Here is a 17,538-nt window from a genome sequence, read left to right as displayed (position 1 = left end):
ACACAAGCCTTTTGCTGCCTCATTCTGTGTCCATCCAGCAGGAGTAGAGAACAAACCCCTCCTGGAGCAGGGATTGTCACACTGGACTGTAAATACAGATGCATGTTCCCAAGCTTTGCTGTCTGTCTCAAATCCTGGCATAAGGGTGACACTTACAGCTGCTTGTAATCACGCCTGGCAGGAAGGAGACCCCTATGTGTATTCCCTGGGTAGACAGGGGGATCTGGGAGACCCTGGATTACTTTTATCACTTCGTCATTTAGCTTTGTTATTTTGCAGATGCAGGTCATTGTGCTATTTAATTTAAATTTTACCAACAAGTCCTCCTTGAAAATATGCAGCAGTAAGTACTTGCTGGTTTTAGCAGTGACATCTGTGTTTCTGGTATTGCACTTGCTCTGGTTTTTTTACTGTGATTTCTCATTTGGAATTTTTAATTCTAACTTTCTCTTCTTATTTTTAGAGCAGAAGGTTATTCTGCTGGATCAGCTGACTTCCAGCCTGACTGAATTTCTGGCCTGGTCTCAAAAATGTTTTTTAATCAATGGCGATTGCCTTTTGCAACTGCTGTTTTGCCTCTCAATGCAGCCCTTTGTTTTTTTCCGCATGTCATTGCTTGTGTGTAGAATTTGATTCGCAAATATTCAGTAAAGACGGTATACCCTCTCATGTAACATCCTTATCAAAGGCAAAAGTCGATTGTAATTTTTGCTGAACATTAGAACTGCTGTAGTGGGTCAGATGAATAGTCCATCTAGTACAGGATCCTGTCTTCTGACAGCAGCCAGTGTCAGGTGCTTCTGAGGGAATGAACGCAACAAGCAATCACTGACTGACCCATCCTGGCAGTCAGAGGTTTAGGGACACCCAGAGCATGGGGATGTGTTCCTGGTTCTCTTGGCTAATACCTGATGCACCTAGCCTGCGGAACTGATCTAATGCTTTGTTAAACCCATATATAGTTTTGTTCTTCAAAACATAATGAGCACACATCTACAACCCCAAGAGGGCTTGACAACCCCAAGAATTCTAAAAACATGAGTTATACACCCTGAGGTCAAGAAACTTTAATTAATACATGATATTTTGGTCTTATGTGCCTCTTTAAGCCTGAGCCTTTAGGGCTTTGAGGAGGGGGTTTGACTAGATGAGCTCCTGAGGTCCCTTCCAACCCTGATATTCTATGATATATTCTATGGTGCCATAAGGCCACTTCCAGAAAAGCTGGAGCTAAACACCTGAATGAAACTTGGTCTACCCTCATACTTCTCCTGTTACCTCTCCCAAACATTTCACATACCTTAGGCCATATCTACACTACAAGCCTATGTTAACTCAAGTTATGTCAACCTAGACTCGCTAGGGGTACTGTGTCAATTCTGTTACTGATTTGTGCTCTTGTAATAAATCTGTAATGGGGATAAATTACACCAGCATAGAAGTATATTGAATGCGAATCCTATGGAAATTAAAAATTTAAATTATCCTCCACGTGTCCCACTAAAATGAATCCAACCCTCTGGTCACTTGGGCAAAATTATCAGTGTCAGGATGCTACATTGTGAGCACATTAAATGAAGCTGCAAAATAAATGAGGTTTAAATGACCTCACTTTATTTTTTACAATCCTATATTGAGAGGCAATTGATTTTATATATAAACTAGGCAGGGTCGTTTGGAAGCCGAAGACTTTATCCTTCCATCCCCCACCATTGTCAAGTTTTAGCAAATTAGGACAAGTCATCAAATAAGAAGAAGCGTAGGTATCAGTAACTGCTACTGGTATCCATTCGCTATCTCTGTACCAGAAGATGGGAAAGGCGAGAAGTACCAAATTAGGACAAGTTAGCCAATACGAACAACCATAGGTATCAGTAGCTGCTACTGGTAGCAGATTACATCAGATGGCAGTTTTTTACAATCTCTTACATATGAGTAACTGCTACAGGTAGCAAATTCCTACAGGTAACAGTTTCTCGCATTACACCGGCACAGCTCTGCTCCCTGGCTCTTCTTGGGCTCCTGCTGTCTCCTTATCTCGGCTCCACTCTGCCCCAGGTCGCTCCAGCTTACACAGAGGATGGGACCCTCTGGCCTGGTGACTCCCTCATGAGACTGCCTGCCCGGTCTGTCAGGGTGAGCTGGAGCTTTGGCCTCTCCCCATTGCCCCTGGGGACGGTCAGTTTCAAGGTCCTGATTTCCCATTGACCTTTCCCCTTCGTTTTGGTACTGGGAACTAGCCAACCAAAAAACCCCACTAAGTTTTGGTAAGGGGCCAACAATCCCCTTACACAAGCCAGCCCCGTGAGGGTCACAGATGTCCAGAGAAAACAGCACAAGCTGGTTCCATGGTGTAACGGTCAGCACTGAGGACTCTGAATCCTGCAATCCGAATATCAGTGGGACCTCGTCTTTGTGTGCAGCAAAGCCCTGGCACTCAAAGTGCTCACCTTCCCTGGCTCCAGTTGTGAAAGATCGAGTCTTTTCCCTCCTTCTGGGTGACTCACGTCCTGGAGCCAGGTCTTCAGTCGGGATGGCCTCAGTGGGTTGGGCCTCTGAAACTTGCCACCTTGGCTACCGATGCCGGCAGTCCTGCGGTTTCAGCGGATGGTTGGGATTCTCGCTGCTTCACCTGATGCCCACACGTTTGGCCCTTGTGCTTGCTGCCACACTTTTCCTCCTGCCCAAATGGTGCTTAAAGAAAGGAGTGTCAGGGCCAGGCTTCATAGTCAGGGATAGGGTGGAGGGAGGAAGAGTCCTAGGCGGGAGCCCAGCAGACCTTTCCTCTGGGCACCTAGAGCTCAGGCGGCTGGTGCTGACAGCTCCAAGGGAAGGCTTAAAAGCCACAGAGGAACCAAGGGCGAGGAGGACCAAGCCTATGCATGGCCAGCTGACAGCCACAAAGACACCCGGCCAGCCTGCTCCCTGGCATGCCAAACACCCACTGAAGGCCACCTGCAGACCAGCATGTGGGGCAGCTGCTGATGCACTGTGGCCAACATCAGAATGTTCTAGGAGAGCAGGGCCAGCCCCCCGGTGGGGCCTCTTACTGTTCCCATTCAAGGTGCTCACTTTTGCAGTGGGGCAGGAGATTTTTCCCCAAGAGGCTTTTCCCTAGCTGGCGATAAGCAGCGAATCACCCAGGCTCCATTTAGCAAGCCCCCCCTCAAGCACAGGGACAGATGCACATTTGGAAGAGTGAAACTGCTCTACACGCTAGCCCAGGCAGCCACCCATTTTCTTTCGCAAGTCAGCAATGGCAAAGGCCAGACTGGAAGACCTGGGGCTCACGCCACAGCCTTTATGATGTCCTACCCCCAACTCCTTCCCAGGGCTCTAGCTGAAGCCAGAGCATTGGCCTGAGCGCCCAAGAAGAGAGCAGGACTTTCAGTGCAAAGGGAAAACTGCACAAGCACAACTGCAAAGGGACCCAAACTCTCAATTGCCTTATCCAAAGTCAGGCACCTTATCCATTAGGCCACACAAGAAAATTCTCTCCAAGCACTTCTTTAGTGGACACTGCGTTTCTCAGGTCATCTACTGAGGGGACGGAGACACTCTGGGCACAAGAAGTTGAGTTCCCAGTGAAATGTGAGACTTAATTCTATTGAGACAGGTGCAGGACTTTGGCAGGGAGACTCAGGCATGGGGGATCGGGGTGCAGCGGAAGGGCCAGCTGTCTAGGTATGGAGATTTAGTCGCACTGAGGCCCAGGAGGGAAGAGAAGGAGGAACCCTGCTGATGGGAAGTGGCTGTGGAGAAAAAGAGGAAGGGTTCCTGGGACTTTCCCCCCTCTCTTTTACCTGACTGCTTGCTGTTGTGGTGGAAGGGGGCAGATACTCCCAGGAAGCCTGTTTTGTTAGTTCCCTCTGGGGCACCTGGCACTGGCCACTGTCAGAGGACAGGATACTGGGCTAGATGGACCTTTGCTCTGACCCAGTCTGGAAGTTCTTACGGGGTTTGCCAAAGTCACCTATGGATCTTCTCTTTGTGTCTCTGAATGCTCTATGGGGCTGCATAAGCTGCAGCAAGTTTCTGGTCTTGGGTTTGATCTTGAGAAAAAGGGATTATAGGCGAGGCAGGGATCAAAGGGTCTCACGCCTGACAGCCAGCAGACGTGCAGGTCACGGGCAACGAGCCCAGCACAACTGGTAAATGTGGTGCATGAATGAGTCCAAACTAGAAGGTTTCTTGTTGGCCTCAAAAGGTCGTTGCTCAAAGGGAGCCGTCTGGTGTGATGAAAAGAGTGACCCATGTATGGACTCGACTAGCTTGGGGAGTCCTTGCACTGGCGGGGATGGGGGTTTAATATGTGGTTGGGAGAATTCCACATCCATAAAATCTCACCCCTGGGTTTGTAATGTTAGACTGCAGCAAACAAGTCCCTCTATGTGTGAAGGGAGGGGCTGTGAGGGGAGGGCTATGGAGTGTCTCTGTGAGGGGAGGGGCTATGAGGATATAGTCACCTCCAGGCAGCAGGAGCCCCCTGACACGGGAGTTGAACTGCTCCCTTCCCCCACAGGTGCTTTGGGGGGCCCTAGGGCCCAGCATGGAGCTGCTGTCCCTGCAGGGTCCCTGGGAGTCACAAAGGGGTGACATGAGGTTACTGCCCTGTCTGTCCTGGGGTGGGGGACTGGAGCCCCCAGAACAGCACAGGGGCCCCCACAAAGTTAAGTTGCTTCAAATTCAGCCCCTGGCAGTCAGGATCGGATTTCAGCTTTCTGCCCCGAGCCCCAGCGAGTCTAACACCGGCCCTGCTTTCTGGGTTATTTTGGTGGGTCCCCCCAAAACCTGGTCACTGCCCCCTCAACCGGGGACCCCTGGCTGAGAACCATCGCCTGGGAACTCTGTTTAGCAGGAGGGAGCAAAGCTGCTGCCTTTCCTGATGGCTGAACACAGGCCCTGAGAGTGGGATATCCAGGCACTGCCAGTGACACCAGAAGAGCTCCCCGAGCAGCTGCCTGGCCTCAGGGACGGTCTGAGCCTGCAGGGCCCCCGGGGGACAATGGGTCAGGCTGGGCACCTTGATTCCCAGAGAACGGCCCTGGCTCCCTGCTCAGTAGCAAAGAATAAATCAGCCTGAGCTAAGTGCAGTGCTGGGGGGTTCTCCTTTCACTCCTGCTGGGGATTGTGGGAGTCCCGTGGGCATTTATAGCAGAGCATTTGGGACTCAACTGGGGGAACCAGACGACATCTTTATTTACAGTTTTTTATAATACGATATAATCCTTCAATCCTAGTGTCACCATCCATAACATGGCTTGGTCAGCCTGGTGGGATACGAAGGGTAAAACTAACCTGCTCTTCAAATCCAAGAGAGTGGAGATCAATCACCTCCAAGAGTCAATGTGGGATAATCAATAGGCAGACAGCGGGCCAAATCGCTTTTCAATGGACCACAACAACTTTTTATTTACTTATTATTCGCATTATTGTTTTTTTATTATTATTATTATTTTCTCTGGAGTCTGAACTTTGACTGGACCTTGACCAACAATTTTGGACCTTGAAAAAAAAGAATGGTTTACCCCTAACAATGGGGTTGTTACCTTTCTTATGTCCTGGCGCCATCTTGTGGCCATTTCCTTTCTCTCTTTTCGGTGAAAAGCTTTGGGATTTTGTGTAGAAACTTTATTTCCTCGGGAGAGAACCAGGAACAGGGGCTGCCTGAATGTATCACCCACTAGATTAAAAGGTGACGGACAAACACCCTTAAGACAAGGTAGCATCACTGTCAAAAAAATCATCTCCCGTCTTCACTTGAGTGACAGCCTGAATCATTCCTTATCCGGGCAAAGCCCAAGGACTGGAATCAGCAGCAGCAACAAACCGTTCTGTGTGTAGCAAGAACCAACACAAAATGTGCTTTAAAAGGAGCTGCCGTCTGCCTGCTGGGGTGAAATTTGCCCTTATGGTCATAGATTTTCATTTCCCTTCTCTGAGAGCAGAGCTGGTGCACCTTAGGCTCAACATCCCAGCATATGTCCCCATCTGTCCGTCACTCTGGGAACCTGTCTCTGCTCACAGGCTGCCTCCAGCCTGTCTGGCCAGCTCCTGAGCTATGTGGGGGTGAGTCATTTGGCATACGTAGGACCTGGGAGAAACACTCCTGCCATATGTGTTGGTGGTATAGTGGTGAGCATAGCTGTTTCCCAAGCAGTTGACCTGGCTTTAATTCCCGGCCAATGCAGGGATGTCCCCTTTTCTTGGCTGGGAATTGGTTTAATTTCAGTCACATTGTATCAGTTTATCAATGGAACGAGAAAATTAACGTCCCAAATCCCAGCAGGTCATTGAACATCCAGTGGAGGAAGAAAGGGGCGGGACTATACAGTGAGCTGTTTGAGTCATCCTGGTATTACAGTGTTTGCTTTATTCTTTAAAAATTTTCCTTTACTTCCCTCTCCTATTTAGACTCAGAGCCTTTAAGGGCAGAAGGGACCATCGTGATCATCTGGTTCGATCTCCTGCACCTTGCAGGCCAAAGGACCCCACCCACCCATTCCTCTAACAGACCCCTAACCTCTGCTTGAGTTACTGACATCCTGAAATCATGGATTAAAGCTGTCAAGTTTCAGAGAATCCACCATTTACACTAGTTTAAAGCTGCAAGTGACCCATGCCCCATGCTGCAGAGGAAAGTGACAAGCCCCCAGGGTCTCTGCTAATCTACCCATGGGGAAAACTCCTTTCCAACCCCAAATATGGCCATCAGTGAGACCCTGAGCATGCAGACAAGACGCACCGGGCAGACAGGTGGGAAAGAATTCTCTGCAATAACTCTGAGCCCTCCCCACCTATTGTCCCATCTCCGGCCGTTGGAGATGTTTGCTGCTAGCAATCACAGATCGGCCACATGCCGTTGCAGGCAGTCCCATCACACCACCCCGTCCATAAACTTATCAAGCTCAGTCTTGAAGCCAGTTCGGTTTTTTGCTCCCACTGCTCCCCTTGGGAGGCTGTTCCAGAACTTCACTCCTTGTTGATGGGCAGTTTATATCCATTAGTTCATTACTAGTGGGGGCTTGTGATAGTGTGCGGGAGGGAGGGAGAAAGACTGGAGAACTGAGAGTGGGAGCCGGAGAGATTCCCTGTTCCCTGATCACCCATCTCTGGGACGAACCAGTTGGAATTTCCCTTGGGAAGCTGCCACTAATAACTCAGGTGTAAAATCATTATTCTGTTGGAATCAGATTAAAGCCTCCTCACACCCAGGGTCACGGTCATCGACATGGCTCTTTCCTGGGATGTCTCCGACCAGAGCAATGCAATGAGTGGAACCAAATCCCTTTCCAGAGCCCAGGCACACACAGAAATCCTGGGGCTTTTCGTCCCTAGGCTTCTGGCTCCCTCGTCTGGCTGCTTGGTTTCACTCCTTTCTGTTAAAACCTTTAGCTTTCTGCACAGAAATGTTAATTCTTTGGGAGAGACTCGGGAGCATTTCTCTGTTTTGTGTTGTTAAGGATTGAAATGTTCCCAGTTCCTTGGTCCCAACCTGCCTCCCGTTCTACTGCCCATGCAGCCCCATCTCAGCCCCCAGTAGATGCCGATTCCCTCAGCCCCATCTGTGCAGGGGCTGAACCCTGTCACTCCGCATTGCCTAGTTCCCCTAACTCTGAGAGACTTCAGCTCCTCTGTGTCCCCAGGGACCCTCCACACCACTCCCCTTTAACCATGGTTCAGATATTGCAGTAGGATGAGTCTGACACTCACTTTAGAGGCCCCACGCAAATAACCATTTTCAGTATGAACTTACTGGAGATTCTATCGCAATATTTGGGTGGGGGGAACCTGTTAAAAACATTCATAAAACTCCTTTCCCAAGAGAGTCCCAGGGCTCTTGATATCCCGTGTATCGGGTGATGAATGTCCATGACTAAAGCATACATGGAAAGCATGTGCCCTACCACTGAGCTCCCTCCCCACCAATACAGATAATGCCATAAGGCATTGGGGTGGGGGGGGAGGAGGGTCTCCATGCCTGGTCTCGGTGGCAGAAGTGGTTTGGGGCTACAAGAGCTTCCACATTATCACATAGTGGATGGGGCTGGGGGTGGAAGGTTGGAAGGGGGCAGGCAGAAAGGGTGGGGATCTGGCATCACTAGCCCCTGCTTAGTGAGTAGAGTTCAGTTTAGGGCTGTGGTCCCCAAAATGTGGGGCATTCCTCCTAGGGGGGCACAGGGGAACATTCATGGGGGCACCTCAGGGCTCAAGCCAGCCCCCATGGAGAGCAGGAGGGAGCACCACTCAGCCCCACTCTGCCTCAACCCTGCCCCCAGCCTGGGCCCCTGGCCTGGTCTCAAACCCCTTACCCCTGTCCACACCCCTCTCCCCAGCAAGCCACGGCCCCACTACGAGCCCTGAGTCTTGACTGTGGTTGCCAAAACTCTGCAGACACAGATAAGAGGGTACAACTTGAAAAGTCTGGGGACCACTGGTTTAGGGTGATGCCCTCAAATCACTTCTATGCAGTCCAATAAAAGCCGCTCAAAGAGGACAGACTAGCTATGTTCTGGTGCCCTTTACTCATCCAGGAAGGATAAAAACATTTAATTGCACTGATGTGATTTGTAACTCCCCATCAGCCAAAACTGGTCCTTTTGGCAAAGTGGCCCCACCATGCTGCGTAGCTAGGCAGAGTAGGCGGGTCTGTGCAAACACGGTCTGTTCCTGAAGTCTTTCCCCCAGCTCATCACTAGATGTGAGGGGGGAGCTCATTCAGACCCTGCTTACACTTAGTAACCATAAACTCCCTGAACATTAAATCTCACCAAATGAGGGTCAATCCGTCCTCATCATCATACCCACTCATAATACTCCACACCCTAACGTAGCCACTTTATGAACTTCATAACCTCATATCTCAATGTCTGTACTTTGACCCATCAACCTTTTACTCCCAATCGGGGATACTGCAGATTATGTATTCCTTATACCACCCGATCTTAAACCAAACTTTACATCCTTGATAATTTGTATGTTATTCCCTGATAACCAGAACCTTCTATGCTTAAACTCTGTACCGTTCACTTTTCTTTTAACATCATCTTAATAAAATTTTTAAAACTCCTTATTGTCCCTACCTCTGCTGGCCTTCTCCTCCTGTCCCTTCTCTGACAGCTCAGGTGAGGTGGCTGAGTGGTTAAGGTGATGGACTACTAATCCATTATGCTCTGCACATGTGGGTTCAAATCCCATCCTCATTAGAGGCCTTCAGTCTTCTCTCTTCCTTTACAAACAACCATCTTCCTCCTTTGGTACAATCACAGAGCAAACCATGTTGCTTCCTGCAAACAAAAGCAATCTCAAGAACTCAGACCCCCATTTCCTGCTTAAAATAAAATGTCTAAATACCAGATTTCTAAAAGAATTCTCTAGTCCTGGATTTCTTAGTTTTTATTTCAAAAGGTGACATCCTCATCATCTCCCCCAGGCAGCCCGGGACCTCCACAAATTATTAAAATGCCCCCATCCTCAGCAAGGCCACGGCAATGACCCACGGTGAGAGTGTCTAGGCCAAGCTGTTCTGAGGGAGGCAAATCAAACATTTTCTCTCTGGTTCTCTTGGCATGGTCTGACGGGAAAACAAAATCCCCCAAACTGAAGATTTTCTGCTGAAAAACCAATACTAGTCTACTTGGGGACTTTGATTTGAATGTATTATTATTATTCTCTTCTCATTTCTGAATTCTTTCAGTTTAGTCTTTGTGCTCCAGATGTCTTTCCAGGTGTCGATTTGTGGGGGAGAGAGGCCAGGTCATGATGTCTCTTCCCCTCTTTCATAGTTTGTGAGTCAAGGAGTGTCCATTGTCTCTGGGCTATCTCGGAGAAGTCTGCATTGTACACGGCTCCTGGGATAGTCCTTTGGAGTGTAGATACCGTCAATGGGCCAGCAGCAAGTCTGGCTCCTCCATTGTTGCACTGGAAAGGCTTGTTGTGGGCATTTCCCAACCTCATAACATAGTTCAGTAAGGCACACAGAGCAAAACTTCATCATGTCCCAAACAAGGCGAGCACACTCCATCCAACAAGATATTAATGTTCAACAGATCATGGATTTGAACTGATACCTCACCAGGCAGACTTTCTACAAACCAGAGCATCATTATGTGACAGTGGTGAGTAGGGGGCTGCTTTGTGCACAGCAGGGCTGACATTGCAATGGAGACGTACCCGCAGAGTCCATCTCTCCCAGGATAAAGATTGCAGCAGGGCTGGCCTGGGTCATCGGACTTGGGCTCCTGGAGCTAAAGCTGTGGGGCTCAGAACTGTGGTGCAGATACTTGTGTTCCCGCTGGGTTGGGAAACCCTCCCCCCTCGTGGGTCTCAGTGGCTGGGCTTAAGCCCGTATGTCTGCACTGTCATGGTACAGCCCTGCAGCCCCAGCCCCACATGCCTGAGCCAGCTGCCCCGGGCTTGGAGACAGGTGCCCCGGGGGGTGTTAATCGCAGTGTAGACATAATGTCAGGGCACGTCTACACGGCGACGAAAGCCCCACGGCTGGTCCGTGTCTGACAAATCCGGCTTTGCCTCCTTCTGCTCCTTATTCCCTGGGACAGGATGATCTGCCCAAAGAGGCTGCAGCCAGTGGGTCTGGGCAGGTCCCAGGTCTGGGAATCCCCCGCCCCCATTCTCCTCCTTCCCCACCCCGGTCCCGTCTCCCCCATCTCCCCCTTCCCCCTGGTCCCGTCTCCCCCCATCTCCCCCGAGTCCTATGTCTCCCATCTCCCTACTCCCCTCCCCAGTCCTGTGTCCTCCCCCCGTCCCGTCTGTCCCCCTCTCCCCCTTCGTCTACCCCACAACCCCACTGCAGGCTCTGGCCCAGGGGCTGCCCCTCCCTCCCAGGCAGGGCGGGGCTAAGGATGGGCCCTGCCCCCAGCGCAGACCCGGGGGAGGCGGACGGGCAGGCCCCGCGTGGGGCGGACACACTCCTGTCGGTGGGAGGGTCCGGGCCCGGTTCGCCCCCTGTCCCGGGGCAGGGCTGGGGTCGGGCGGTGACTCTGCCCCACTGTCCGTTGGGGGGAAGCCCCCCGATCTGCGCATGCCCAGAGCCGGGAGACACAAAACTCTTCTCCGGCCCCAGGAGAGGCTCCAACGGCCCTGCATGAGCCAGGCAGAGCCGCAGCGCCCCGCCCGCATTCGCAGCCGGGCCGGGCCCCGCCCCCGCGTCCGACGTCACTTCCGGTACAGAGAGTGTCTGGAACTACATCTCCCTGCCTTCCCCAGGGGTGCTTCCGCCCTATTCAGCTCAGGTAAGGGAAGGATTCAGCAGCTGTTACTGCGCATGTTCCGTGCGGGGAGAAAGGGGGGATAAGGGGCGGGGCTGTGGAGAACCCCACCCCCAATGGGGTAGCAGCGCCGCCTCCCAGCCCCACGCGCTCCAACGGCCGCAACCGTAACGTGTCTCCTTCCCCCTTCCCCTGCCAGGCGCCCTGCGCGGTGAGTCACTTCCGGACCAGCTGCAGGGGAGCTCCAGGCCTGCGGGAGAGCCGGTAAGGGCCGGGCCGGAAGCTGGGGTAGGGTGACCAGACGTCCCGATTTTATCGGGACTGTCCCGATATTTACTTGTTTGTCCCGCGTCCTGACCGATGTTTGGTCGGGACACTGGACAAAGAAGCAATTTTTGCCCTCCACTCTGGCTCACGCCCCCCTCCCCGCCCCGACTCTGCCCCCTTCTTCCCCCATTGGATAGCTCCCCAAATCCCCGCCCTGGCCCCGCCTCTTCCCCACGCACACCGCTTGCGCACTGATCAGCTGTATGGCGGCGGCGCAAGCGCCGGAGGGAGTCCGGACACCAGCGTGTGTGGCGCGGCCGCCATGAAGATTAAGAGGGTGGTGCGGTACAGCAGCTGCGCCTGGAGGCCAGTGGAGGAGGGATGTGTGGAGGGGGGATGGAGGGAGGAGGGTCGGGCAGTTGCTCCAAGTCCGTGCCTCTCTCTTGGCGCGGCGGCTGTGGGGGGTCCGGGGTGCAGGCGCTGTAACCCGAAACCTCCCGCCCGTGAGTGGAGCGGAGGCGGCGGGGGAAGAAGGAAGTGGCTCGGCAGTCCCAAACACACCGAGGGGGGAGCGCTCCGGTTTGTTCACTGGAGCTTATGGTAGCTACAGAGTGGGGAAGGGGGGATCTGTGCCTCCTTTGTGGGGCTCTCTCGGCCCTGGGTGGGTTCTCACTGCCCCCTGCTCCTGCAACCTTCCCGGACCCACCCCCCGGGACTTTGCCTCCTGCACCAGCCTTTGTGTGCGGAGGTGGGACAAGCCCATGCCGGGAGGGAGGCTGGTTTTTAGGGCAGAGGAGCAGCCGAGCGCTGCATCTCTGATTGCAGAGCCGGGGGGCAGCCATCGGCTCCAGAGGGTTGGGGCGGGGCTCTGGCGGCTTTTTTTTTTTGCTCCGCCCCCGCCCCGCGGCGTCTCGATATTTCATCTTTGGTATCTGGTCACCCTAAGCTGGGGTGGGGTGGTGGGTACTGGTTTGGCCTCTGTAGCTATGGGAGTGGGGGGCAGGTTGAGCTCTCTGTTGGGGGCCGGGAAATCCCCAGGGGAGAAAAGTGTCTGTGTGTGAGTGTGTCTCTGTGTGTTGCACTTGCCCATCCCCCACTGCTGCCCCCTTTCCTGCTCCAGGGACCTTCCTCCCCCGCACGCCCTTCAAACTGCTCCCCCACCATTCCCTGTGGCCCGTGTAAATGTGTGTGGGGGGAAACTGTCACTGTTTGTGTGTGTTGGACAGTCACATAAAATCCCTTCAAACTGCCCCCTCCCCCTTCCCTCATTTCATAGCCACAGAAAATCCCCTCCCTCCCCCCACCCCAGTCTGGGGGTTTGTCTCTCCTGTTACCAAATGTGCAGTTTGTGACCCATTTTCCCCACAATTCTCAAAGATGGGTATAAAATATCCTAAAATCTCCCCCTCCCCCCAGCCCACTTTCTCTCTCGTTGTCTAGTTCTACTTGAATGGGCCCTTAGTGTTGGGCCCTGTCTCGCTAATGATAAAACACGAACCACAGCTCAGATTTACCCCTTTGCTCCGGTTCTTCAGCGTGACTAGACATTTATTCAGATGCATCTGAAGAAGTGAGGTTCTTACCCACGAAAGCTTATGCTCCCAGTACTTCTGTTAGTCTCAAAGGTGCCACAGGACCCTCTGGTGGAGAACTGGGGCTTGACTGAGTCCATGGACCATTTGGCCCACACTGTTTCACTGTAAAGCCTGCTCTGCATTGCTGCCAATTGTTGCTGGTGGCATTGTGCCCGTAAGTCTCTGTAACTCCGTCTTCAGTGACTTGAGTGCATGAGCACCAGCCTCAGGCAGACTGCTAAGAAGCAGGGAACAAACCCCAAATTGGTTGTGAGCTCTATATGTAGATTTCACCAACCAAATATTCGGTGTAAATGCTTCAGGATTGTAACAGCATTAACGTGGCATCACAGACCGTCCCCTTGGGTCATCCCATATATCTCACCACGCAGGTGAGCTCACCTTTGTGACAGATGGTCCCTTACTCCAGGGGTTCTCAACCTTTTTCTTTCTGAGCCCCCCCCCAACGTACTATAAAAACTCCATGGCCCATGTGGGACTTCAGCCCCATGCGCTGGGAGTTCAGCTTTCTGCCCTGGACCTCGGCAAGTCTAATGCTGGCCTTGCTTGGCAGCCCCCCTGATAACTGCTCGTGGCCCCCCAGGGGGCTCCAGACCCCTGGTTGAGAACTACTGCCTTACACCACGAATCACAGCAATGTTCAGGTTACTGCCAGTCCCAAAGGATCAGTCACTTCATTAGGTCAATTGAATCTTAGATCTCCCACAAAGACAACACTTGGAGCCAGTCCTGTCATAACCTGTATTGAGATTTATTTAAAACAAAGTGAGAATGGTTTACAAAGTTAAAGCAGGTTAAAGCAGAGGCAGACGAGTTACAGTCTTCAATTTCAAAAGGCAATGGAAGCTTCTATAACAGGGGTCGGCAACCTTTCAGAAGTGATGTGCCGAGTCTTCATTTAGTCACTCTAATTTAAGGTTTTGCGTTCCAATAATCCATTTTAACGTTTTTAGAAGGTCTCTTTCTAGAAGTCTATAATATATAACTAAACTATTGTTGTATGTAAAGTAACTATGGTTTTTAAAATGTTTAAGAAGCTTCATTTAAAATTAAATTAAAATGCAGAGCCCCCCGGACCGGTGGCCAGGACCCGGGCAGTGTGAGTGCCACTGAAAATCAGCTTGTATGCCGCCTTCGGCACACATGCCATAGGTTGCCTACCCCTGTTCTATATTAAGCAAGCTCTACATATTCTTAAGGACTAACCCAGGATAAGGAGCTGAGAATCTCTTCCTTATGCTTACAAACTTTGCCCCCCCCCCCCAGAGTCCAAGCAGCATACAGATAATCAGTTCCTTCAGCATGGGTTTTTTAATCCTCTTTCTCTCATGTGCTCTGAGCTGCAAACTCAGCTAATGAGAGGTCAAGGGTGCAACAATAGTCTTGTAAAAAGCAACAGAGGGTCCTGTGGCACCTTTGAGACTAACAGAAGTATTGGGAGCATAAGCTTTCGTGGGTAAGAACCTCACTTCTTCAGATGCAAGTAATGGAAATCTCCAGAGGCAGGTATATATCAGTGTGGAGATAACGAGGTTGTGTGATAACAGTCTTGTGTCTTCTTTAACGTCCCATAATAGTCTACCTGGTGTTGATGGACCTTTCCTGCCAGGCAGGGTGTAATGCATTCTGTTGCCAATCAGCACTTCCCCTAGGTAAAGTCTCTCCCCTGTCTGGTGATTTAAATAGCCACAGAGACTCACAATGCAACTAGTCAGTTATTAACCCAGGCAGCAACTCAATAAAGCATTCAATAAAGTCTAAACACATTCTTGTCATTCTAATACCTGTTTTAACAATACTAACACTGGTGAGTCAGAATGATTCCAGCTATGCGTTTGTCCATGTTGTGACAATGCGGTTCTGGCGGAACCCAACTGAGAGTGCGAACTCAGGACAAATTGCTCAAACAGGGCCGTCACAGCCCAAGGCTGGGGTTTTTCCATCTCTAAGGCAAACCAAACCAGCCAGACTAAGAGGACTTCGGTCTCACCCTACTGGCTAACCGCAAGTCTCACAAGCAATCTCCTTAGACACTCCAGTTCCCCAGTATTACCACCAGTGCCACTCGTTATGGGGACAAATGGTTATGAAAACCAATACCCCAGTAAAAGAAAAAAGGTTCTCCTGATCCCAAAGGACCAAGCCCCAGACCCAGGTCAATACACATATCAGATCTTACCCACAAATCACGCTGTTGCCAATCCTTTAGAATCTAAAATCTAAAGGTTTATTCATAAAAGGAAAAAGATAGAGATGAGAGTTACAATTGGTTAAATGGAATCAATTACATACAGTAATGGCAAAGTTCTTGGTTCAGGCTTGCAGTAGCGATAGAATAAACTGCAGGTTCAAATCAAGTCTCTGGAATACATCCCCCGCTGGGATGGGTCCTCAGTCCTTTGTTCAAAGCTTCAGCTTGTAGCAAAGTTCCTCCAGAGGTATGAAGCAGGATTGAAGACCTGATGGAGATGAGGCATCAGCCTTATATAGTCTTTTCCAGGTGTAAGAACACCTCTTTGTTCTTACTGTGGAAAATTACAGCAAAATGGAGTCTGGAGTCACATGGGCCAGTCCCTGCATAGTTTGCTGGGTTACAAGGCGTATCTGCCTTCTCTCAATGAGTCCATTGTATAGCTGATGGTCCTTAATGGGCCATCAAGCAGGCTAGGCAGAGCTAACACCAGTCTGTCTGGGATGTCACCCAGCAGCATAGCATAAGTTTGAAATACAGACAGTATAGAGCCAATATTCATAACTTCAACTACAAAATTGATATACACATATAGACAGCATAATCATAACCAGTAAACCATAGCCTTGTCTTAGACACCCCATTTGACCCCCTTTATACAAGATTTGGGTGCCACTACAGGACCTTGGTTGCAACAATGATCTATATGGTCCCAGATTATATCAATAACGTCACACCCCCAATGCAAAATTGATGCAGGAAGGGATGTCACAAACATCCCTGACTGCATCCTAAGAGCTCTCCACTCCGGACAATGCATCAGCTACAACATTTTCCTTTCCCCTTATGTGGACTATATCCATTTCATACTCCTGAAGGGCTAAACTCCAACGCAGCAACCTGGAGTTGTTGCCCTTGGCCTTGTGCAGCCAGACCAGAGGGACATGATCACTCAACACAGTGAATTTTTTATTGTACAAATAGGGCTTAAGTTGCTTGACAGCCCAGACAATGGCATAACATTCCTCTTCAATGGTAGCGTAATTTTGCTCAGTGGGGGACAATTTCTTACTTAGATATGCCACGGGATGTCTCTTACCTCCTTCCCCCTCTTGCATTAGCACTGCCCCCAGCCCAATATTGGAAGTGTCCGTACATAGTAAAAAAGGGTTTTCAAAATTTGGGCTGGCCAAAAACAGGCTCTTTGGCCAAAGCGCTCTTTATGCTTTGAAAATCCTGCTCACAGGCCTCCGTCCACAGCACCCGGTCTGGTTTTTCCTTTTTCGTCAGGTCTGTGATGGGAGCAACAATGTCGCTGAATCCCTGCACAAATCTCCTGTAATAGTTGGCCAGACCAATGAAGGATTGGACTTGCTTTTTAGTTCTAGGGGTTGGCCAGTTTTTAATGGCCTCTACCTTTACAGGCTCTGGGCGCAGTTGCCCATTGCCCACCCTGTGCCCCAGGTAGGTCACCTCAGCAGCTCCCATTCTGCATTTAGAAACCTTAACCGTTAGATTGGCCTCCCTGAGCCGGTGCAGCACAATCCCTATGTGGTTCAGGTGATCTTGCCACGAACTGCTGAATACGGCCAGGTCGTCTATATAGGCCCTTGCAAAAGATTCTAATCCCCGTAGGACCTCATTTATAAGTCTCATGAATGTAGCCCCTGAATTTTGCATCCCAAAGGGCAGCACTTTGAATTCATATAGGCCCGATTCCACTATGAAAGCGGATTTTCCTTGTGCCTCGGCATACAGGGGTATTTGCCAGTACCCCTTAGTCAGGTCCAGGGTGCTTATAAACCTTGCCCCTCCCAGTGTATCCAATAGATCCTCTATTCTGGGTGTGGGGTAAGGGTCAGGCTGGGTGATAGCAGCATTTAGCCTCCTGTAATCCACACAAAACCTCATGGTTTTATCCTTTTTTGGCACCATCACAATGGGAGAGGCCCAGGGGCTCTGGGATCTGGTGATTATTCCCATTGTCAACATGCTTTCCACATCTTCCTAGATCTGTCTTTGCATCTCTCCCTTGGCCCTGTAAGCTCTGCTAGGGGCTGGGCGGGGACCTACTGTCTGAATGGAGTGTGTCATCCTATCTGTGAGCCCTGGCCTATTGGAGAATGTTTGCTTGTGGTGTTTTAACAGCATCAGCGGTTCCTTTCTTTGAGGGGGGGTTAAATGCTCCCCCATCTCAATGCTCTCCAGAGGCGTCTCCCCCTGGCTTTCAGCAACCATGTCAATTAAAGGGACGGAC

General features: G+C 50.8%; 1 protein-coding gene and 1 non-coding gene across 14 annotated transcripts in view; both read left to right on the top strand.

Annotated features, from left to right (window-relative positions):
• Positions 1-17,538, top strand: part of LOC101944996 (zinc finger protein OZF-like) — a 112,927-nt gene that overhangs the window by 45,926 nt on the left and 49,463 nt on the right. The window contains exon 5 of one of the 13 annotated variants that reach the window (XM_065569448.1): positions 6,415-13,167. The exons of 10 other annotated variants lie outside the window; for them this stretch is intronic. In XM_065569448.1, coding sequence (XP_065425520.1) covers positions 6,415-6,533 — 119 coding nt within the window. In that variant the 3' untranslated portion in view covers positions 6,534-13,167. 2 more of the 13 variants (XM_065569444.1, XM_065569447.1) reach the window with 2 other exon arrangements.
• TRNAS-ACU (transfer RNA serine (anticodon ACU)) lies at positions 9,125-9,206 on the top strand. Its single transcript has one exon. It is a non-coding gene; the product is annotated as a tRNA-Ser (tRNA).

The sequence above is a fragment of the Chrysemys picta genome, chromosome 16 (assembly GCF_011386835.1).
Source record: "Chrysemys picta bellii isolate R12L10 chromosome 16, ASM1138683v2, whole genome shotgun sequence".
NCBI classification, from domain to species: domain Eukaryota; kingdom Metazoa; phylum Chordata; order Testudines; family Emydidae; genus Chrysemys; species Chrysemys picta.
Note: the sequence above shows the minus strand (reverse complement) of the source record. Positions and strands in the feature narration are given on the sequence as shown.